Below are 25,775 nucleotides of genomic sequence, written 5' to 3'. Positions count from 1 at the left end.
TTTTTTTCTCATTCCACTTTTCCTTCCTCCTTTCCCATGCCACTTCTACCATTATTTTTAAAGAACCCAGTGACCCGATATAACCCTTACATTATAGCCATGATACCACTCCATGACAGAACTCCTGTCCAGTGACGTAATACATTTTTTTAGCTATGGAAACTGAAGAATAGCTATAGTACAACACAAATATGTTGTGTGCAGTATGAAGACTAGTTGATGTGGACAGAAATGGGGCACTTATATTTTAAAAAAGAGGGAATATCTAATAGATATAGCAAGGGAGAACAGTTGATACTGGAATATAGCTTGAACAAGTTACTGTTTTAGACTGCAGCTCCCAGTGGCCAACCTGGCTAAGCCTGTGGGATTCTGTGAGGTGTATTCCATAAAAGAACATTTGCAAGTTCTTTTCTGGGAGACAAAGAAAAGCTAGCACCCACCAGTTTCTAACGGCTATATTTCAGAATAAGGAACTGGCAAAACTACCTCTAAGTATTAATTGCCTAAGAAAACCCTATGAAATTCATGGAGTCATCATAAGTTAGCTGGCAACTGGAAGGCACATACACATAGGAATGCCATTGTGTAACAACATTGGTTTAAAGACAATATCACCATAGTACAATGGAGTGAAAAGTGGAAGACAGCTTAGGCAGTTTGTAAGGGGAATATTAATATTCTTGATAGGAGATGTGATCTTAGCAGGATAGTGTGGGTGGTAGCATACCTTTTGAGGATCAGGGAAAGAAAAAGTTCAGACATTTTCTGAACTACTTCTCTGTAGTTACCTCTTCAGGACATTAAAAAGTTAAATATTAGGAAATACAGTTGGCTCTCCACATTCATGAGTTTGTTGTTAAGCAGCCCTCTGCCATTTTATATACTGTGCAGTACCTTTGAGACTAACTGAAAGAAAGAAGTTGGCAGTATGAGCTTTCGTAGACTTATGTCTACTTTCCTCAAATGCATCTGAGGAAGAAGACTTAAGTCTATGAAAGCTTATGCTGCCAACTTCTTTCTTTTTTTGTTAGTCTCAATGATGCTACAAGATCTGTCTGCATTCAAAATGTAGAAAGAACATAAGAAGAGCTGTACTGGATGAGACAAAAAGGATGTAAAGTCTAGTATGCTACATTAGATATCTCTGAGCAGGGCCAGCCCAAGCCATTTTGCTGCCTGAGGCACCTGTGGTCCTTTCTATGTACAGAAGTTGACAACTGAATCATACTCCAAGATGACCCATCTTTCTGCATCCACACCTGAGGCCACAGGATAGGTCAAGTGATATACACAGCTTGGTGCTCCATCTGAGAGGAACAGCAGAAAGGGCTCAGTGGAACAATGGGTAGGGGGTTACAGCTGCTACCACCCAGCATCTACTACCTGAAGCAAGAGATGTGTTGGCCCAGCTTATGAAGAACTCCAGACATTCCCCATTGTTATTTTCCTCCCCAAGAATTTGCTGCTCAAAATGGTTTGTACCAAGCATAAATTTGAGCATAAGAGCCCACTGATAGAAAGAGAACAGAACCAATACCTACTTGCATCTTGTTATTGTGTGCCTTTTCTGACATACGATGACCTTTTCAAAGGGTTTTCTTGACAAGATTTGTTCAGAGGAGGTTTGCCATTGTTTTCCCCAGTGGCTGAGAGCATGTGACTTAACCAAGGTCACCCAGCGAGTTGCCATGGTTGAGCTGGGATTCAAACCCTGTTCTCCAGAGGTGTAGCCTAGTGCTCAAACCACTGCACCACACTCTAAATTATTTCTTCAGAGCTCAGAAGTAATTTGTTAAAAATCATGATTCATGATTTGGTGGGGTTTTTTCAGTTTTAAATGTCATTATTTTGATTGTCATAATTGCAATTATATTTACATATTGAGTAATGATTAACATTTCATGTTACTTAGATTTACTGGTGGAGGAATTGGGGGAGCCATTTTGATCATTTTAATTGCGTTTTTTAAAAACTTAAAAGTGAGACATTTAAATAAAAATGTATTAGTAATTACAGCAAAAATATAAAAAAAATTATTATATTAATCATTCATGAATTTTATTTGTTTTTTTGTTTGTTTGTTTGTTTATATCCCGCTCTTTTCCCAGGACTGGGATTCATGAATGCTGCATTACTCATGGTTAATGCAAAGAGTGTGTGTATGTGCCTCCAAGTTGCCTGTTTAATAGGATTTTCTTAAGCAAGGAAAACTCCCAGGTGGTTTTGCCAGTTCCTTCCTCTGAAATATAGCTTACAGCACTTGTAATTTGTTGGTGGTCCTCCATCCAAGTACTAGCCAAGGCTGACCCTGCTTAGCTTAAATCTAGCAGAATCTGCTGCCTTTAGCAGTATTTAGGCCACATCTGTAGAAGTATCATACAGTGCACCCACACCATATGCAGGCGCACTATATGCAGCATCCAGCTTACGTGGAAGCTGCACAACAATTAAAGAAATTGTGCGTGCACCCATGGCATGTGCGCTGCCCTGAGCTGTGAGCATGCACCCCATTGCTTGCAATGGAGCGTGAGCATACCCAGATTTTCCCTTATGTGGGGATCTGGAATGGATCCCTGTGTAAGGGAAGGGCCCACTGTATACACCAGATCCTGCCTTATCTTGGAAGCTAAGCAGTGTCGGCCCTGGTTAGTACAGTACTTTGATGGAAGACCTCCAATATATACCATGTTCTGTAGGCTATATTTCAGAGGAAAGAACTGTAAAAACCATCTCTGAGTATTCCTTGACTAAGAAAAACCTATGAAATTCATGTGGTTGCCACTTGCAGACACATACACGCTCACACCAAGAAATTTCAGCTCATTGAGATCATTGTTCCACATTTCCGCTAGATGGCACTAGCTATGAATTCTTTTGGATAAACAAAATTGCTTTGTAAGCTTTCCAAAGTAGAGAGGTTTCACATACATGGAAACTGATAATAGAACTAAATGGTTATTAAGTGATCTTTAAAAATTAAATTTATCCTGTAAACAATATCAGTAGAGTTTTTGGAGACAGCTGTATGCAATTTTAAAGTGAATTCCCCACAGTATTTGTAAATTGATAATAGTCTTGTATGCCAGCATGATGTAGTTAGTGGTTTGAGCATTGGACTCCAACTCCGGAGATCAGGGTTCATATCCTTGCTTGGCCATGAAAACCCACTAGGTGACCTTGGGCAAGACACTTTCTCAGACTGGGAGGAAGGCAAAGTCAAACCCCCTCTGAAAAAATCTTTCCAATACAACCCCATGATAGATTTGCCTTAGGGTTGGAAATGACCTGAAAGTATACAATAACAATGCTAACTTTTCCTTGAAATGTTTCAATAAATCTTTACTTTTTTTAAATTCTAGGTAAATTTGGAAAGGGATAAATGAAATCTTTTTCCGTGGGCTTTCTCCTTTCAAGGGTGCATTTACTGTGGATCACATTTATGCAGAACCTTAAAGATATTTGCTGTAGCAGAGTACCACATTTATATAAAGGCAAAACTTACTTTGCTTTGCTGTGAGTTTGCACTGTATGAGCTCACTCATCTTTGAGAATTGTACTCCCCTCCCCTTTAACACTGTTGTGTTGCTTGTTTCACTTTTTGCATGCAGTAGAAAGCTCTTTCTCTCTTACAAGCCTAGAAAAGTAGAATTACTTACACAATACTTTATTTATGATGAAGAAATTCTGAAACACATGGATGCTTTTTAACACTTAAGTGTTTGTTTTTCCAAATAAAGTTTTATTTACATTACTGTGCAGTGTTTAATTGCTAGAAAATGAAAAACCATTGATAAAAATAACTTTGTTAAGTCCATAGTGGAAATTACAACACATCTTTATGAAGTTATTGGGCATATCATGTTTGTTCTTTTTTTGTTTGTGCTAGATACAAAAGTTTCTTAATTGGTTGTAATAGCAACTTAGACAGCCTTATTGTACAAATTGCATGTAAGGACGCTTTTTTAAAGGTTTTCTTGCATAATTTTAAAACAGAAATATTAATAAAGTGATTCATGATCTCCATGATCCCTGGGAACAATAATATTGTTAAAATTAACAACAGCTAAGTATAAATGTTACAACATGACTGTGGCCTTCGAGATACTGTAGACTTCAGCTCCCATAGATTTGGAATTTGTAGACCAAAAAATCTGGAGGGCTGAAAGTCCCTTGTCCTGACTTATAAGATATTTTGAATAATTATTTGTTACTTAAAAAAGACTGCACTCATTACTGTGCCCATCAAAATGCTTATCTGAGCTTCATTTCACTGACTGGATATATGTGTTGAAATACATCCCAGTAGCAGGCCATCATTTGTTCATTTTCATGTGGTCACTTGTCCTTACAGTAACCTATGAATTGTTTTTATGTACATATAATATTTGTTATTGAGTATATATAAGATGGGCCAGCATGGTGTTTTAAGTGTTGGACTACAACTTTGGAAACCAGGGTTCAATCCCCCGCTAGGCCATAGAAACCTACTGGGTGACGTTGGGCAAGTCACATACTCTGCCTCAGAAAATAGTGTGATGTGCTTGCCTTAGCATTGCCATGAGTTGGAAATGACTTGAAAGCATGCAAGAACAACAATATTTAGGATACATACACACACACAGGCCAGGCTTGTTCTTTTTTCCTGTTTCCCAGCTCCATAATTTTGCATGAGATCTTTTATATGATATGCAACTTGGATTTCTAAGATGTGCATGTTTTAGTGTCAAATTGCTACACATAATATTTCTGATAGTCCAGAGTTCTGCACTCAACTCCTTTTTTCATGGAGCATTTGAATGGATTCACTCCAACTGAGGGGGCAGAAGTTTGTGTGAATCTCTTTTGGTGCATGATGCTGTCCTTCCCCTATTGAAGTGAATTAGTGGAGCTCAACTGTGTATTAGATCTGCTGTATATACAAGAAGTAACTGAATTAAGGCAAGTATTCTTCTCCATATGACTAATATATTAGATATTTAGTACCCATTGTAGTGCCAGTTATGGTCATCTACACACTTTGGGTTTATAGTATCAACATTTTAACGAAAACTCCCAAAGTCTACCCACTGGAGCTAGATGCAAAAGAATGGCTCAGGATTTAGTGGTAACAGAATTACATACAATAATATTACCTGCAGTGTTCTACTTTTGGAGTTAATAAGGATATAATGATATCTCTTTTGAATAGTAACACAGAAACTGATAATGTTATTCCCTCCTGTGAAATTAGTAAATTATTTACACATTATGTACCTTTGCTTGTTATTTTCTGTGACATTTGCGAGCATTTTGAGGGGAGCTGTTCAAATTTTAGACCACTTTTTTGTTTTTTGGTAGGTATTTCAGAAAACAAGAAATGGGAGAAAAAACAAGTAAAGGAACAGATAACACAATGACTAATTAAAAATAGTTCTTTTTTGTAATGTTTATGGTTAAAAGTTACTTTGGAGAGGGGGGCTTTTCATCACATTACCTTTAAGAAAGAGTGTTCCCAAGTTTGCTCAGGAGGTGGAGCAAATTACCTACTGAACTCCATAAACTTCACTGACTATACAGATCAAAAATTCAAGTCGTTTTAATTTATCCCTCTGAAGATGCCAGTCACAGCTGCTGGCGAGACATCAAGGATAAACTCTTCTAGAACACAGTCTCATAGCCCAGAAAACCCACAAAAAATTATCCTTAAAATTGTTGTTACAGAAATTGATGAATCTTACTGATCAGCTGTAAATCACCTAGAGATCCATTTGTGGATCTTGATGCAACTTCAGCCCACCATGAAATGATAGGCCATGCCACAATCTAATTTAGCTGTAGTGTTTGGATTTATTTTATTTTTATTATATCCCACTTTTCTCGCAGGACAGGATTCAAGGAAGCTTTAAGCTTTGTCACATTAATCTCATACTCAAAATTAATATAGATAGATAGATAGATAGATAGATAGATAGATAGATAGATAGAGATAGAGATATATATATAGATAGAGATAGAGATAGAGATAGATAGATAGATAGATAGATAGATAGATATATCCATATCCTGGTTCCCAAAGCATTAAAAGAATTCTCACATATGAAAAGAGGTGCCAACCTAAATGTTCCTATATAGTTCCCACAAAACTGGGAGAGACCTACTACAGAAGAATATACACATACAAACTACACCTTACCAATGAAAGCATGAGAAACCAGTACATAACCAGTGTCCCCCCCATACCTATTTAAGATTATTAAATGCCTAATAGTGAAAAATATATGAAAAATATATTGAAAAAGGGAAAATATATGAAACCTTTTAAAAACACCAATTATGGGATGCATAATTTGGTGGATTAATTATGTTCTTTTTAGATTGGCTTAATCATAGGCTTTTAAAAATATAGATTTACTTTAGCTCAGAGATAAATTATATATATATATAGTAGGCATTTTTAAAAAATATATAATAGCCATGTTTTCTTTTTCAGTCCTATGTTCTTCTTCTTTTTGGACTAATTTAATTGATTGAGACATAACACATTAGTAGCTGTTCTGAGTCCCTCGGGGAAAGTAGTCAATATAGAACAAAATAAATAGTTTTTTAAAACCCTGTGGATTTAGGCTGCAGGTTATAATAAATTCTGTTAATGAAAGTTTATATAATAAAACAACATTGTTCTGTCTGCAGGTTTTTAAATATTACTTCTCCATTGCTGATGAAATATAGTGCTGAATCTTCCTTTTGATTTTACATAAACTTTGGAAAGACATACTAATAAAGAAACACAGTATAGACTAAGAATGTGTCTCTGCTGCCTGACTTCTTAGAATAAGCAGCAGAAGGTTAAAAAGTACAAACCTCACTTACAGTTTGGAATCAGTATTTACGTATATTTAAGGTTGAGAAGCCAAGATGTCAGAAGATCTTGCTAATTTGAAGGGTGACCTTTAGAGACCAAAACCTAATAATATGTCAGCTATGACACAAGGCACATTGTTGCAATTTTTTTTGGTGAGTAATCCTTTAGTGATACTTGTGAGGCAAAGAAATCTGAAATGAAATATTTAGCACATGACATTAGATTTCAATTGTGGGCATTCAAAGCTTCCCATTAAAAATGAGGCTTCCATAGCTGTTAATGAGGGACCTCCCAACAGAAGGGAAGAGAGTTTTGAAAAAATGTTTAATCAATAATTTCTATTCTCTGGCATAAAAAGTTCCTTTTCAGTATCTTGCATCCAAAAGCTAAACTTGCAATGTCTGTAGTATTTACTTCATTCACCTGGTTTTGATTTATTTATTTCTATCTGCAAAAACTTAACAAGGTTAGTTGATAGTGACTAGTATTAGCATGTATTTCTTTTATTTTTATTCTAATAAAAACATGGAAATGGAATAAAGGGGAGGGGAACATCTTTGGTTAAATTATTTAAAAGCATCTGTTCTTTAAGCTACTTTTTATGAACACTTCTTGGTAATGACTGAAGGTAAAAAAAGGGGCAGAAAAGCATCCAATGTTAGGAAATTGCAATCCAATACCATGTAATTTAAACCTGCCGTTTCTTCTCTTGTACTAAATGACATACAGATGGATAGCTCTGGTCACTCTACTTTCAGAACACAATTGCTTTCTTTATGAGCATATATCTATTACTCTGAAACTTTTGTGAAGACTGTTTATTTCTAATCAAGCATAAGCCCTTCTGTAATTAGAAAAACCCATTTCAAAAAAGTTAATTTTTCAGTGCCAGTTTAAATATAACCATTTGGGAAGGTTTTATTCTCTAAAAACACCTGTGTAATTTCTGAACATAATTTCAAACAGATATATTTCTATCCTAGCCAGCTGAAAATGTGAAAACAAGACATTGGACATCTACCTTTGCTTGTCTATATACCATTCTGAATTTTTAAAGTTATTTGTGCCCAACAAGCCCGCCTTCATCTTGTTAAAATAGATCAAAGCCTGAGAGAGAAAGAAACATGTAAAGTTGCAGCACATTTTCAAACCTGAATAGGACATGAGTCCAATGAGATTTACCCTCAGATAAGTGCATATAGGATTTCAGCCTCACAGATAATTTATAGTTTAAACCTAAACATGTTTACTCAGAGGTAAATCCTGTTGTTTTAAACGGGCTTCTTCTCAAGTAAATGGGCACAGGATTGCTCCCTATATGTATTAATGAGCAAAACAACTGCTCATATTAGCTGATCAGTTAGTTAATTTCTCCAATCATAGAAAAATATTTTTTTACCATCTAGAAAAACTAAAACAAAGCAAAAACTAGGGAGGACCATTGAAGAATTTTTTTAAAAATATATACTTACAGTTACAGTATGCAGTTATTTAAAACATATTCCACCTCTCCACTGTCTAAAACCACTTCCTGTAAAGCGAATGCAAAAATAAAAGCCCAGATCTAGCAGATCATAAATTCTTACAGTGTAAAATGAATGCAGGAGGAGAATACTAGTATCCTTCAAGGTCTTACTACCTTTTATATATTTATGTGACATTATTGCTGTGTACTTGTTTGGTTAAATATTTCTTATTTGTAAAAGTCACTCTAGTCCAGAACAGATGGGCAGCAAAAAGCAGCACTCCCATCAATATGTTCATATGCAGCGTTAGGGTTAGGGTCAGGGTCAGGAATCAGGATGTATTACAGTTTTAAGAACCTCTCTTCCATCGGATCATTTATATGCAGGATTGAAAGTGCGCATTTTACACTCTAAGGAGAACTGTCCCAGCTTATTTTTGCTCTGGCCTTTTGCTCTCGAGTGTGGGTTCAATCTGGTTTCCACCCCCTGCATCTTTTAAATGTCCCACCTTCAAAGTGGGCAGAAACAGCTTTATTTTGCCCCTCTGTTCCACCCCTCTGACTATGGAGACCAGGGTTCGATTCCTCACTTGGCCATGAAACCCACTGGGTGACCTTGGGCAAATCACATGCTCCCAGCCCCAGGGGAAGGCAATGGCAAACATCCTCTGAACATTGTCATGTGTGTACTCTCGAGAATAGGTATACTCTCTGGAATAAGAACACAAGTTTTCCATGTAGAATTGTATTGTCTATGTGTAGTTTTAGTTATAAGAAGAAATGTTCCTTGCTAGAGATTTTCCAATCCTATTTAACTTGTCTCCACTTATAAGAGTTTAGTTTTGTTTAGAAATTGTAATTATTTCCTCTCTGTCAAATGCCTTCTCACTGTTATGTAGGCAAACATTGCTGCTTGTTCTTCATTTCCTTTGTTTATTAACTTTAATGATTTGCTAAATATGTATTGTCTGATAAATATTGAGTAATATGAATATAATTGAAAAGAATTCAACCTGTTGGCTGTGGTATTTAGTTGTTATATTAATGCCCCACCATAGTAAATATTTTGTACTGGGCAGTTCTTTCCACAGTTTGGAATCAGCATGATGCAGGTTTACAGTCATGGTTCTTGACTGTTACTGTGGAGTACTGTATTTCTTTTAGCAGTTAAAGGTCAATATCATACTACACTGTTATAATGCTATTATTCTATTGTAACTGCTATGGCTGCCCATGTAGAATTTTGGGGTTTGTAGGCTCAGACAGAGAAAAAGGATGGGAAAGAATTGGGCCGTTCCCATCCTTTTCGCTTGATTGCATGAAGATTATCCAACAACATCATGCTCAACCTGTCCTTGTCCCATCAAGGAAATGCAATGGTCCCATCACTTTATTCATGGGAAACTCCCATGAATTAAAAGTGACAGGGCCATTGCACTTCATTGACGCAATAAGGATGGAATGAGCGGGATGTCATAGGACGTCATCTGATATTCTTCACATAAGTGCACGATAAGGACGAGAGCATCTCAATTCACTCCCATCCTTTTCCCCTGCCTGATAATCTCCTAGGTCTAGGAATCTGGCATGTGGCCTTACTCTCTTTCTACTGCCTTCTATCTTTCCTAGCATTGTTGCCTTTTCCAGTGATTCATGCCTTCTCATGATGTAGCCAAGGATGACAATTTAGTCATCCTGCTTCTAGGAAGAGTTCAGGCTTGTTCTAGTACCCATTTGTTTGACCTTCTGTCTGTTCACGGTATTCTCAGCACTCTTCTCCAGCACCACATCTCAAATGGGTTTATTTTCTTTCTTTCTTTCTTTTTTACTTTTCTATTTTTGCTTTCTTCACTGTCCAGCTCTCACATCTGTATATGGTGATAGGTAATGTGAGGGCTTAGACCATCTCCACTTTTGTGTTCAGATTTATATCTTTACACTTTACGATTTTACCCTGTTCTTTCATAGCTGCGCTTCCCAATCCTAGTCTTCTCCTAACTCATTTATCATTCTGATCAGTATTTGATCCAAAGTATGGGAACCCTTTGACTATTTCAATTTTCTCATTATCTAGTATACAGGTATTCTAAAATCAAATAAAATCAAATAAAATAAATCTGAAATCCAAAACTCTTCTGGTCCCAAGCATTTCAGATAAGGGATAATCAATGTGTAGTTGATTTATGTTCCAAATTTTATTGTTTCTTCTGATATTACTCTCAAATTCACATATAATAGAACATAATGAGAAATGTTTGTAACTTTCAGCTTCATGTTCTGTTAATTTCTTAATGACAACTACAAACAAAAGAAACAGATAACTCTATGATAAATGTGATGTATTATTCTTAGTATTATTAATATTATTATTATTCCCATCCTATATCAAAAGATCTCTGGACAGTTTAGAAATAGTATTAAACAGTTAAAAACAATAAAATAATTAAAATAAACTAAAACATATTGAACAACTTGAGTAAAAAATAGATTTAAAAGATTTTAAAACTATGTACAACAGTATTTGGAATTTAATGAGGTGCAAAGGCCTTGATGAACAACCAGGTTTTAACTTCCTATGAGAGGGAATGTATAGTCCTTCTGTAAGGAACAAAGCCTATTGATTATAATGTAGGGTTGCCATAACTGTCTTCCACAAAACTGGGATGGAGTAGTCAAACGTCCCATCCCTTCTTGGCATCCTAACCAATCAGGGAGGCTTTTGGTCAAAGGAGAAGTGGGACTTCTGGCCGCAAAGGCCGCTGGGGCTTCTAGGAACCTGCTGGTGACTAAAGCACCAACAGTCTTTGCGGTCAGAAGTCCCACCCCTTCCTCCGGCCGGAATCCTCCCTGATTGGTTGAGAGGCTGGGAAGGGGCGGGACATCCTGCTGCGCTTTCTGCTTATTGAGGTGGAGGCAGCGGGCCAGAGGAGGTGGCCTGAAGAAGGAAGAGGATGTGGGCTGGAAGACAAGGTAGCACAGGGACTAGATGGGAGGCCCAAACCCATGTATGTCCTGGCCAGAATTGGGACATGGCAACCCTATTATAATGGGTGCGCATTCCCATGCATGTGCCATTTTAATCCTTCCCTGCCTTGCTGTCGTAAAAAGTCCACAAATTAGAAGGGCCAACTGTAATTGGTTTTGTGGATATGAAATAAAGAAAAGCAAATGCTTGAAAATGTGCTTATATTTACTGTAAAAAAATACAATCGTTGTGGAGTTTACCCACCACTCAGGACAGTGAACAGCAAGTAAAATAAAAAAATAAAATACAGCAATGTTATAAAAGGATAACAATGTGACAACAGCAACAACATGTAGAGAAAACATAGGTCCCTCCACTATAAAGCAATAGATTTATGGCGAAATTGAGTAGTCTTGCTTCTTTTGGAATAACTGGTATTCATTATATTAATCCTTAGATTCAGTATCATGTAGACCTATCATGTAGACCTTTTCCAGCATTGTCGGATGCACCGTTATAAATGATCTCCCCAAATTTAATCCACCTTTTGTACCAACCCCAGCTCAAATGAAACAAAGAAACAAAAAATTTCAAGTCAAACTAAAGATAGAAATGAAAGTCCTAGCAAATCTTCTGTTTGCTCTTGAAATCCTTTTTTTTTCTAGGCAAAAGCCAACACATTTTTGTTCCAGCTAATGGGACAAACCATGATTCAGCAAAATTGAAGTAATATGCTCTGGTTGTCAGTAAGTTGTCCTCATCCAGAAAAATGGAAATTTCTTTCATTGCAGGGTAATTGGCTTCCTACTGGGAATACTAAACTCTAGCAAAAAGCACAGTAGAGCTTAACATTCCCAGTAAGAAGCCAGTGTCCCACAATGACTTGCCAAAATACCCTAAAGGCACCAAAGCTGTCTGTTACTGGAAGCTAAGATGGGCTAGCCCTGGTTAATACTTGGATGGGAGACTGCCAGCAAATACCAGATGCTGTAGACTGTATTTCAGAAGAAGGAACTAGCAAAACCACCTCTGAATATTCCTTGCCTAAGTAAACTCCATGAAATTCAAAAATCGACATGTGACAAGAATACACACAGCCACAATCCTTAGCCTAATCCTTAATCTATGGGAATTCTCACTGTGGCCAGAAAATATCCCACAATTAATACAAGTTCTTCTTGCTTATTTCTGGTGTACGAATGTTAATACTTTCAAACTTTGTATATTAAGATTTTCAATAGTCAAAGACAAAACAGACTGATCACTTAGCAGCCTCCAACCAAAATCTATTTCCAACAGCTATTATAATAACCAAATTGAGGAATGCAACAAGGCTTAATCTGTTTTTATTGACTCCAGATTATTCTTTAAGATGCCAACAATTTAGATCTAAAAATCCAAATTGTAGTGTATCCTCCAATTAAATGCTTAGATTACTGAATGGTAGAAGCAAGATATCCAAAACAGCATCATACATTTTTCAAGCATTGTTTTTCTTAAAATTCAAATTGTACAAGAGCCAAATGATTAGTAGTTCATTTATATCACAAACAAATTGAAATTGAAATGCACTGGGTGCATGCTGGTTTAACAGACATAGGCTTACAAAGCTATCAGTAATATTTATCTCTATAACAACCATCAAAGCTTTTAAAATGTTTTCTTTATGGAGGATCTTTAAAGCATTTTAGGGTAAAGAAGTACCTGTATAGTAACTGCAAGGTGTGTATGGTTATTTAAAGGTGTAACAACACTGCAGAAATATAGCAGTTTGACACTACTTTACTTGCCATAACAGACCAGGCTGAATACCTCACCAAACTACAAATCCCAGGATCCCACAGGATGAAGTCATGACTGGTGAAGTATTGTCAAACTGCTTAATTTCTGCAGTGTGGAAGAGCTGTAAGCCAGTGGTATTCAAAGTGGTGGTGTGTGAATGAGTGGGAACTGCAAGCTATTGGCTGCAGATCTGTAGAGACTTTTTATAATAATAATCGAAACAGTTGTGGTCACTGAGTATGATTTTGGTGCTGGTTTCTGACACATTGGAGGCAAAGACTTTGCTGATTGTCCACATCAGAAGCTTAAGAAATATTGACCTCTACATGAATCTGTGGCAGTAAAAATGACAAAGAATTACAGTATTATGATTCCCCATATGCTGAATTGTAGCCCAAAGAGTAGCTCTTCCGCGCTGTGACCAGAGAGCACTTTTTGGTGCAGCCTTCCCACATGCTTGTGACACATAGCTAAGGGCTGCTATGTGTCATTTTTTATGCCAGAAACCTAGAAGTATTTTGTAACACCTTAAGAAACAGAAACAAATTTCTTCTTATACTTTGCTAGTGTGGTGGTGGGGATGGTGGATTAAAACATTTCATCTCTTGCAGAACCATAGTACAGTATTTAGAACAAATTATAAAATGGGCCAAGTTATCCTGAATTGGGATTAAACATAATATGCCCATTAACTTTCATCCACAATATACAGGTTGAGTCCCATATCTGGAATTCCAAAATCCAAAATATTCTAAAATTGTCAACATGGATACCTGAGATAGTGAGACCCTTGCTTTCTGATTGTTCAGTGTACACAAATTTTGTTTCATGTACAAAATTATTACATATTGTATATAAAACTACCTTCACGGTATGTGTATAAGATGTACAGTGGGCCCTCAGTATCTGCTGGGTTTTGGTTCCAGGAGTTCTTGTGGATACCAAAATCTGTGGAAGCTCAAGTCCCATTAAAACAATGGCATAGTAAAAGAGTGTATCTAAAATGGCAAATCAAGGTTTGCTTATTGGTATTTATATTTTTTTTTGATATTTTGAATTAGTGGATAGTTGAATCTGTGGATAAAAAAAATCTGTGGATATGGAGGGCTGACCGTATATGAAACCTAAACAAATGTCATGTTTAAACTTGTGTCCCACCTCCCAGATATCTCATTATGTATATGCAAACATTGCAAAATCTGAAAAACTCCAAAATCCAAAACACTTCTGGTCCCAACCATTTCAGATAAGGAGACTCAACCTGTAGATGTTTTGTAAATGTAAAAGCTGTACTCTTAAGTATAATTACCAGGAAGTTATGACTGAAGTTATTTAGTCTCAGGATGTCACCTTCTTGTGAATGACTATGTGAATGTTGATGTCTTGCCAATGGTTGTGACCTTTTCCCGCATAGAGAAAGCTTTGGCTGACTCACATTATTGCTGTTCCAGAAGAATCACCTGCCTTGCATACAGCAGACTTTTTCAAGCTGGATGGAAGACGCAATCAGCTGTGCCACCCTTTAATGCGTTAGGATCCAATCTGGCCATTGGAAAAATGAACACAGAAGCTGTGCTTTTGGTTTAAAGACAACGCAATTGTTTCAGATTTAAACTGAGAAAAGATTATTTCTCCCATATCCTCTCTTTTTGCAGGGTCACGTAGGGATAAAAAGAGCTGCAAGGTGGTCTTTCCCCAGGAAGAACTGAGGAAGCGGTTGACGCCTTTGCAGTTCCATGTTACTCAGGAGAAAGGGACCGAAAGGTAAGGCATGACAAGAGAGAGGAGGCCAACAGTAAATGACCATTTTTCCTTCACGGGCTGCTGTTTTCCCTTCTCTCAGACTTCACATTTTCAGAAAATTCTGCACTTGTTTACTAACTTATACAAATTAACACCACTAAACAAATCGGGAATTTGCAGTGTGGAGGGCAAGGTCATAGACTTCATAAATATAAAATGAACACAATTTGGCCTCTTGGCTTACGTTTAGGATCTGTTTTTAGTTTACTGAAAGATGTATGGAAGTAATGGTAGTTAAGGAACTCTTTTGTTGTTGTTTTGTGCATATGTGTATGTGAAGCAGAGACACCCTTGTAAGCAGAACCATAAGGGAAATAGTATTGTGTCATTAAAGCTGAACATTTGAAGGTGGTCGTTGTATGTACTGCACAGACGTTTTGGCTGGGAAAGGGGAGGGAGAACATAATTTTGTTTCCTTCTATTCCAGTCGAGTTTCTTTTTTTGAAGCACATGTGGAGAAAGTATTTATTGGCTCATTTGTGGCTGGAATGTCAAATATTTTCAATAACTGCCCTCATATGGTTTTACTCCTTGTAAGCAAGCTCTAAATCCTAAAGTAGGATTTGGGAGGGAGGAGAGAAAGAAAAAAGAGACAAGAGCTCAATTGCAAGGTTCCAACATGAATATAATTCTTCTCAGCTGAATCTAGCTTGAAGAATTGTCCCCTTTGCCAACATCTAAACTATTTGAGTGTTTTGTTCTGACTGCAGAAGGTATAACCAATCCTTTTTGGGCTTCTGATCCAGTAGCAGCAATGACATAAACTTGTTGCCGTTTCAAAAATTTATAAGGCCCTTTTGCCACATGTGAATTGGCAACACTCTTCCTGCTGGAATATACCTTTAATAGACTTTTTCTTAGTGGGGATGACAGGAACTAACTAAGCCATTTTCTATGTCCCAACAACCTGGCAGTGGTGTTCCTTCAGAAGGTTTTCCCAGCTGAATTTAATAAATAAATAATAATATAAAACTTTTATTTGTATCCTGCTTTTCTGTGACGAGACAATCAAAGCGACTCACAACACATTAAAATCCACATTTATAACATTGTGTCCCAAATTCCCCTCCTTAAAACAGCATTAAACATGTTACAATCAAAATATCTATTAAAACGGAATTATATATATATATATATATATATATATATATATATATATATATATAACACAAGGACAGAGTGGTGGGCTGATACATGATGTGAGGGGCAGTCATTCTGTGACCGGGTACTTTTATTCAGGAAAGGCCTGCCGGAAGAGATCTGTCTTGACAGTTTTTTTAAAGCTCTCTAAGCTGGCAATTTGATGGATCTCGGCTGGCAGACCGTTCCATAGTTTGGGAGCAATTGCAGAGAAGGCCCTCTGGGAGGTAGCAGTTAGTCTGGTTTTTAAAGGCTGCAATGGATTCCTCCCAGAAGACCTGAGGGTGCGGGTCGGATTATATAGAAGCAGGCGATCCCTCAAATAGGTTGGGCCCAAGCCATGTAGGGCTTTAAAGGTTATAACCAACACCTTGTACTGTGCCCTGAAACTAATAGGCAGCCAGTGAAGAGATTTTAGCACTGGTGTTATTCGGTCACTCCTAATTTTTCCGGCGACCAGCCTGGCTGCCATATTTTGCACTAGTTGAAGTTTCCGGACTAGTCACAAGGGTAGCCCCATGTAGAGCGCATTACAGAAATCAAGTTACCAGTGAATGTACAACAGTTTCTAGGTCCTTTACTTCCAGGAAAGGGTGCAGCTAACATAACAGCCAAAGCTGATAACAGGCGCTCCTGATCGTCGCCTTCACTTGATTTCTCATGTGAAGCGATGGATCTAGGAACATCTCCAGACTGCGAACACAGTCCTTTGTGGAGAGTGTGACCCCATCTAGGACTGGAGGTTGCAACCCTATACCTGGTTTGGGGACCCCTACTATAAGTACCTCCGTTTTGTCTGGATTCAGCCTGAGTTTGCTTTTCCTCATCCAGCCCATTACCGCTTCAAGACACTGATTGTGGGGAGAAATGCCATCTGTTGTCATAGGTGCTGATCGGGACATGGAGAAATTTATGATTGTCTACTAGTTTAGCACTACGATTTAGTGATGCAAACAACCAGAGGTTAGGTCATTTAAGAAATCCAGTTTTTATATATATATATAAATGGACCCCCTAAAAAGGGTGAAATGATAATAAAAACAAGCTGCAGAACACAGCCTTTTTGTTGAGGTAGCACAGCTGATTTGTATTAGATGAATGACCTCCTAGCCTTTAAGATTGTTAACTTAGAAAAATATTCCCTTAAAGCAGTACTATTCCTTTTCAAATAAAAATATAGAGCTCACACAGCTTGAAATCATGGCCAGCTCTCCCCCCTCCCCAATTTTGATTCTTTTGGTACTTGAACATACATTAGTGTCCAATCTTCCCGACGGTTCCTGTACTAATGTTTCATGTATGGTTTAATAGAAGAGATCAGCACTAAGACATACAGTTAGAAGGATGCTTAGGAGTGAAATTTATTTTAAAATGACCTTCATATTTAGGTAGAAATTAAAGAACTGATCTAAACATGTCAAGTAACATATAAGTGAACCTGTGTTTTGTCGTTTGAACAGTAGCTTCATTTCTTTTGAAAGAAACATTTATGTTTGGATTTTAACAGGCATATGTTAAAATAAAGGACAATAACGCATAAATTATGATGTGCTAATTATTGCAGAGAATTTGTAATTTAGAACTTATCAGTCCATTTCTGTGTTAATGAAAGAAGAGCACCTTAATGTTAAAAGTATTATTGTACTGTTTCTCTTATTCTAGGGCTTTTGAAGGAGAATATACATATCACAAAGCTTCTGGAATATACAAATGTGTTGTTTGTGGAACTCCTTTGTTCAAGTGAGTAAATTCAATAAAGTTGCAAGATGATGGTTTTATTATTCCTGAATGTTATATAAGAACTATGTAAAGAATGTTAACAAAACAAAGGTCCTAAACACACTGAAGAAATAATCCAGTTTGAGATCACTTTAACTGATATTTTATTTGATTTGATTTCTGATGTTCTCAGTCTGTTGCCTCCTTATTTTATCTAATTCTATCTTGTATTACTATCTATTGTTTTATATGTATTTTGTAGAATGTATGCCATTGGCAGGTTTCATTTTTATCGATTTTATTGTCTGTATGTACATCATTGTGTAAATCTACAGCACTATATAAAGTATAACAACAAAAACAACAACAACAACAACAACAACAACTGCTCTGGCTCAGTGCTAAGTAATCTTGGGAGTTGTAGTTTATTGTGGCACCAGACAGAGAAGGCTAAATGCCTCACAAAACTACAGTTCCCAGAATTCTGTAGCATTGAGCCAGGGCATTGAGCCTGAATTATTTCTGCAGTGTGTTTTGGACCACAGTCTTTAATTTGAGTTATACCAATGTGACCAAAATTGTTCCAGCTAGGGTTGCCAGTTTAGAATTTCCCCAGGCCCTGAGGTTTTCAGACCAAAACCTGAGTCCTAGGTGATGATATTAAGCATTGTGCATTAAGTATTAATCACAGTTGATCACAGCTTGTCACTCAAACACACATACATGCAAATATAGAACATATTTTCCTTCTTGGAAATTAAAACAGTCATCTTAGCTAAAAGACTTATTCCCAGGTCAATGTGAAACGGGAAGATTATGCTTTATAACGTACCTGGGCAGAAGTGATAGGGGTACCATAAACCGGAGATAACCCATAAGTCCCTGGCCCCCTGTGAGTGACTGCACTGGGTGACATCAACTCTAGGGATGCCACTGCCTGGCACCACAATGCCTGAAAAGGAAGAAGGAAGCTCAAATATGTAGACCTCTTGGAGGGTCTGCATGTAAGCCCTGCAAACTATAGTAAGCTGCTGCTCTGATATCTGAGATGGAGATTTGCATGCAGTTCTTTTCTCTTGTATGGAGTTGAGCCTACCAAAACTGGAGAATGTGCACCCTCAACCCTTATCTGGAAATGACCCACAAAAACTGAATGCTTAGGGTTAGGCCCTGAGATCTGGCAAACGTACTTTTAGTTAATGTAAGGTCTACAAACCAATACATTCTGCTCCTTCTAGGTCTGGTGTGGTGGCTCCAGAAGATGGCTTAATTATCTTGGAACCTGTCATGGGCTGCATGTTGTTGTTGTTGTTGTTGTTGTTGTTTGTTGTTGTTGTTGTTGTTGTTGTGTGTCTTCAAAATATTTCCAATTCAGGGCAACCCTAAGGCTACCCTCTCATGGGGTTTTCTGAGGATGAGAGTGTGTGGCTTGCCTGAGGTCACTTAATGGACTTCCATGGCTGAGTGGGTATTCAAACCCTGGTCTGCAGAGTCATAGAGTCCAGTGCTCCAACACTATGCCATGCTGGCTTGGGCTGCATTTTCCCACCATTAAACTTCATTGGAATGGCAACAGAAATAATAACTTGCCACATTTGATTAAAATAAAATGCACAGGAAGCACACAGGTGGCTTTTAAAGAAAATTAAAGAGAGGCATCCAGGAGTACAATTCTCCATTAGAAAACAAGGTTTGTGCTCTCCCCGTGCATTTTTAGAGTAGTAATGCGGGGTTTATTTGCTATGTCCAAATCACTGAATTTTTAGCAAATTGTCATAAAATTTGATTTTTAAAATTTTTGTTAGAACAATAAATATGGGCAGGGGCATATGTGTTGCTCTAATCTACTTGTTGGAGTTTATGGGAATTGTAGTCCAACATATTTTGTAGGGTGGTTTAAGCACTGTGTTGTAAAGGGGTGGAGAAAGAGAGAAACCATTGCCTTGCAACTCCTTTATCAGCCTATACAGTATAAGGCTCATCCTTTGTGCATGTAGTTTTTCAGGCTCATTAGACATGATACAGGAGTCAAATGGAGTGTCTGGGGTCAAAGTAGATATTATGGTAAAGAGCATTCCCTGCAATTAACATGCTTTCCTTCGCACAGTGGGGTTTCATCAGAGATACTTCAACTAACAGAACTGCAAACAACCTTCCAGTGACTAATCACAAAGCATGACACACTAAATACATGATATGTAGTTGAGTGCAATGATGGCTTGGACAAAGACAATACGCTTTTCTAAATGCTTACTGAGTTTGAAATATATATATTTATATATAAAGTATTTACTCAATTCAGCCACAAGAGGTCTCTGCAGTCAATGAGAGCAATGGGGGAAAAGAAATGCTTAATCCTTTCTTTCCTGGCAGTGTTCCTGAAGATTAGCATAAAAATTCATTAGCATTTCCCTGAAAGGCAGAGGTATATTAGACACAAAAAAATTCAAATGTTAAGTTGGTTAATGAACATCAGGGCATCCAAATTGTGTTGACTATGCCAAAATCTGCATGTAGCTAGTGCAAATAATTTGCACATTACATTCCTGTGGATCAGGATTCACACATAACAGTAGCAGTGCAAACGCATTTAAAAAAAAAGAAAAGAAAGCATGCTATCATGAGCGCAGCATTTACTTTTTTGGTTGTTCTTTGCATCATTGCTATCTATACCTTTAGCATCAATACCTATGAATCAATTAATTTTGTCAGGGATGAATAGTTCTTCAGCACTAAGATTAACAAATCTAATCTTTTAGTAGGCATGATTTATGTTGCTTCATTACTTTGTGACATGTAAGGTCATGGAACACATGAATTTCAGTCTTCAGATGAAAGTCCTGAGGTTTTACATGCACATTTAAGATTGAATTCTATTTTTATCAGCAAATCATACGAACAAAGCAATTGAAATCCAGTATCACTCTATACTTAATTTGCTTATACCAACAACTCGAAAAGTGATGCATAGTTTCCTACATCATATGCTTCATATTTTATTGGCCTCACCGGGGAGCAGGTTTACAGCATGAAAACAAACACCTGAAAGCTACCCTTAAAAAGACTTTGTAAAAAGGAGCTTCTTTGTCAAAAACTTTGTTAACTGAGGTATGCCTTTAGATTTTAAAATACTGAAGTAAGTGTAAGGATTTAGAGATGAATAAACAAAAGCTCCTACCCATGCAAGGAGTAAAGGCTAAAAACAATATTTTATATTGTCATTCTCTTGTTAAATACACATTAGCAAACTGATTAAATATGGAATAGATGGAAACACCATCAGATGGATCCATTATTGCTTGGAAACCTGTGCTCAAAGAGTTGTTATCAATAGCTGAGTGCTTTATGGTTCTGTAAGGCCATAAGTCTTCAACATTTTTATTAATCACATGGGGCTGGAGTAGACAGCCTGGAAGGAGTGAACTCTGGCTGCTCCAGCCACGATCGCTCCAGGACCACGGCAACCTGACAGCCTGCTCCCAAAGTTGACCCCCAAAACCCTGAGTTGACTCATCCACCAGTGAAAGGCAAGAATGTAATCTGTCCTGGAAGCACTAACACCCCCCCCCCCTCCATCAAGCCTTTAGTGAGAGCACAAACAGTTATACCTGCTGGAATTTTCTAAGTTCTTTGGCATTGTTTTTGTTTGCTTCATTCTTAAATCCTTTTTTTACATGCCCCTAAGCTTTAGCCTCGACTTATCTACAAGTCATATCAAAATCCATAATTTTGTTCCCAGAATCTGCCATCGACTTATACAAGTTATAGTTGAGTATACACAGTAACTCTCACCACCAATTGAGTATATGTCATTTTATCTATCCTTGCACTGATTAATCAGTTTTTATTTGATCTGCTGTTAAATTATTTGATCCATCAATATTGTATTAAGGTGGCTGAGACCCTGTGCAGACTAGCACTTTGGGCTGGTCTGGGGGCGGAGTTGGGGTGTAGCGTCTACATAGGGTTGCCATAAGCCAGGACCTCCAAACCGGGACAAATGTAGGACAACATCTTCAAATGTAGGACACATTTTTTATAAAAATGAAGGACACACGAAAAAAATTGATGATTTTTAAAAAATGTTAATCTAAATGCATGTTTCTAAGGCATGATCAAAATGGAGGACATTTTGGCATTATTCCTAGACAAAAAATCAAGATGGGGTGTATATATTTAAAAATAAAAATAATGAAAAACTAAATAAAAATCAAGACGGGGGTGTATATATTTAATAATAAAAATAATGAAAAACTAAATAAAAAGCAATAATAAAAATTAATAAAATAAAAAACACGAAATAATAAAAATTAATAAAATAAAACCAAGAAATAATAAAAATCAATAAAATAAAAAACAAGAAATAATAAAAATTAATAAAATAAAAACACGAAATAAAAAATTAATAAAATAAAAACAAGAAATAATAAAAAATTAATAAAATAAAATAAATATTTTATATTTTTAAAAAATAATTAAAAAACCCAAAAAACCCAAGGCAGACCTAATGGCCACTGACTCGGCTTTCCTTCTCCTCCTCCTCCTCCTCTTCTGCCCCTCTTCTGCCCTTCAAGGCACTCTTCCTCCGACTCCTTCCTCCTCCTCCTCCTCCTGCTCCCCCTTCTGCTCCCCCTCCTCCTCCTTGTTTTTAGGATGGCGTGCGCGCTCGGAGGGAAGCGGGGCAGGCACACACGCACAGAGGGAAGCGGGGCAGGCGCACGCGCATGGAGGGAAGTGGGGCAGGCATGCGTGCTGCCGCTGGCCCGTGCTGAGGCCCGGGCAGCACACGCTGAGGAGCCCATCCCCTTTGGCGAGCTGGCCATTGGCCGGCTGGCCAAAGCAGGGGACAAGCTCCTGCTTTAGAGCCCCCTGCGCACGGGGGCAGGAAAGCCCTGGCCCTGGTGCAGGAGGTATGGCGGCGGCAGCGCAACTACTGCTGAGGAGGAGGAGGAAGGCGGATCTGGAGGAGGAGGTGGGTTGGCGCTGCCCATGGTCCCCCACCACTCCAGGAAGAGCAGGAGGAGGTGGGTTGGCACCGCAGCCGGCCGCATTAGCGGCAGCGGCAATGGCCGCAGGAGTGGGCCCCGAACCGGGACCAAGGCATGGCTGGGGGCCAAACCGGGTAGGGACCGGGAGGACCCCCCAAAAGCGGGTTTTTCCCGGCGGCCACCGGGTTATGGCATCCCTACGTCTACATGACACATGCCCCAGTTCCACCCCCAGAGCACCATGACACTGCACACCACACCACATGGTATATGGTATCACGGTGCTCCTCAGGTGCTGCGTCCGCACAACACAATGCTGAAGCAGTGCCATATAGTCACAGCTCTCACACTCTGGAAATCCCAGATTGGCCACGGCCTGAAAAGGAACAGCTGGAGGCCGCCCCACAGAAATCTTACTGCTGAGATATAATTTTTGCACTTACTTCAGAAATGTGCGAATTATATAAGGTCGAGGCAGAATAATTACATATGCTACTTGCAAGAAAACTGTCTAATGCAGTCATTTACTGCAATGATCCAGAGGTACGCTTGCATCAATGCTACAAGCAATCCAAGTTTGTTTCCTTATTGACATCTTCTCATACCAAACAGTTCTTGTATCTCTTATTGAGTTTATAAAGTAATATAGACTGTTCAACATTAGAAAATGTAATTGACTGTAAAAACAAGTATATAGGCAATAACACTACCTTACTACCTCATGAGTAGGGCACTAAAGAAGATGGAAAATCCCTCAAAATTAGCTCCCCTTGGGTCCTACAATTCAGTAGGATCTTACAATCCTTGGGGACTGCTTTTAATGTGCCTTGGTATGTAGCAGAGGAAGAAGGGTTGGGAAAGTTCCCAGCAAGCTCAGCGGCCATTCTAGATAAAGTCTAACACCTGAATAGCCTTGTTTTGAAGCCTGCACTTCCTTTATCCCACAACATCTCAACATAGCATGCTTATGATGTGACCTTAAGATCCATTATCCCCCTCTTACCTTGCTTTTTGAGACAATATCTGGGGGTCTTGTGTACAGAAGGCCAAAATAAAGCTGCTTCGAGTCACTTTGGAGGATGGTATTTCAATGATGCATGCATCCTAAGAGTCCAAACGCTGCACCAAACCACGCTCTGGTCCTAAGGACTGGAGTGCAGCTTGGTGTGGCTTTGGACTCTTAGGACTCATGCATCATTGAAATACATACCTCCAAAGTGACTCGACTTTATTTTGGCCTGTCTGTAACAGGCCGTAGATATTTTTTGGTTGGATTTATTTATGTACATTTCTTTATAAATTTTATAACTATTTAGACATCTATTTATAGGCAATCTATAAAAGTATTTCTACAATGTGATCTTTGGAATTTGCCTTATGGCCAACTGTATTTTGGATTTGCCTTATGAGGCTGTTCTTGGATCCAACCTACTGACCTCTGCTTAGTTCTTTTGTGGTCTATGTATCAAAGCAAGTTTCATCTTTTAACAAAACCTCTGCTAGTTCTTGAATCATCAGCAATCTAAGGTCCAAAACACACTACAGAAATAATCCAGTTTGAGACTGCTTTAATTGCCCTGGCTCAGTGCTAGGGAATTCTGGGAATAGTAATTCGTTGTGGCACAAGCACTCTCTGACAGAGGAGGCCAAGTATCACCCTAAACTACAGTTCCTAGCATTGAGCCAGGACAGTTAAAGCAGTCTCAAACTAGATTATTTTTGCAGTGTGTTTTAGACCTAAGAGATCATGCAGGCTACAAGGGTCCCCCCTCTCATAAAAATAATGTGAAAGAGAAATCACTAACAAACCTAGCCATTTAAAGCTATCAGCATAGTTATGCAGTCAGAGCTGATTCATGAGGTGAGCCACTAGTGAAATGGATAGCCGGATTTTTCTGCAAAAGGAGGAGATGTGCTCAATTTCTAAAGTAATATTTGCTAGATCCTGAGATCTACCGCCTGCCCTGCTTGTGAGTGTTCAGGATTCGGCTTGTAGGCCCTCAGTAGTAATGGACTGCTGAAACCCTCTGGACAGAGGTTTTTTGAAAGATGTAGTCCAATAATATAACTTTCTCAACCCCTGGAAATTTATGGCCATAGGACATGTCTACTGAGCTCATCCACCCTATGTGTCTTTGTTTGACAGTACTGCACCCTTCAGCGTAAGAGTGTTCATTTATAAATAGAGATGAACTCTTTGATTCATGCTGCTTGTAGACTGTGTTGAGCACCATTTGAATTTGTTTCTAGATGAAGAACATTTGTTTTTGTTGTCCTGTTCTACTTTGAGGCCACATGGAAAGCTTCCCTTTGAAAAATAGTTGCATAACAAAGAGGTCATTTTCTGTATTTCCAGTCTCCCTCTTTCCTTGCCCTCCCCTCATTTCATTTTAATTTGTTAGAGCTTTCTGGCTTTTTTTCATGATCAAATATTCCAGTTAGCTTGAAGTTAACCAGAATTCCTTTCAAAGCCTTGCTTTGCACTCATTTTATTTCTCTGCTCCACATATCAGCAGTTTGTAATCTGTGTTTAGTGAAAGATGTGTATAATTTGCCAAGCACACCAATATCTTCTTATGGGTTAAAAGAACCTGCCGTTTCCCACTCAATTTGGGCACATTTCCAATATTAAAGTAACATCTTTTACAAAGACTGCCGCTAATCAGTTCTTGTATCTTGCTGTGGCAGTTGTGAATATATGCACACACACACACACACACGCACAAAGCACAGAGGTTGTTAATTTGTGATATATGTCTGGTTGGAGCATGCCCACTAATTGGTTTGAGACTTAGATCTAGACAATGCTGCTTCTAGCTGTTTGTTCAGATAGGCCTAGTCATAGGGTTAATTCTGCTTGACAGCACTTCAGCAGCATCTTGAAAGTAATTACCCAAGTTAGGTTTTCCCACAGCCGAACTGAGAGCTTCAAAGGCTTCTGAGTTTAGAACTATTATTAACCAATATCTGGAACATGATGTTCCCACAAAGGCTAATTTCCCCACTTCCCCCCTCCACCTCATTATTAAGTATACTGCCTACTGAGTTCATTGGTGTTATGCTAAATAC

At 38.1% G+C, this 25,775-nt stretch overlaps 1 protein-coding gene across 5 annotated transcripts in view; it reads left to right on the top strand.

Annotated features, from left to right (window-relative positions):
• MSRB3 (methionine sulfoxide reductase B3) overlaps positions 1-25,775 on the top strand; it is an 87,726-nt gene that overhangs the window by 26,045 nt on the left and 35,906 nt on the right. For all 5 annotated transcript variants that reach the window (XM_042468861.1, XM_042468859.1, XM_042468858.1 and 2 more), the window contains 2 exons: positions 14,712-14,820; positions 17,662-17,739. In XM_042468861.1, the coding sequence (XP_042324795.1) occupies positions 14,712-14,820; positions 17,662-17,739 (187 nt within the window). The remainder of the gene's footprint in view (positions 1-14,711; positions 14,821-17,661; positions 17,740-25,775) is intronic.

The sequence above is a fragment of the Sceloporus undulatus genome, chromosome 5 (assembly GCF_019175285.1).
Source record: "Sceloporus undulatus isolate JIND9_A2432 ecotype Alabama chromosome 5, SceUnd_v1.1, whole genome shotgun sequence".
Lineage (NCBI taxonomy): Eukaryota > Metazoa > Chordata > Lepidosauria > Squamata > Phrynosomatidae > Sceloporus > Sceloporus undulatus.
The sequence above is the reverse complement of the archived record's forward strand: the minus strand, read 5'-3'. Positions and strand labels throughout refer to the sequence as shown.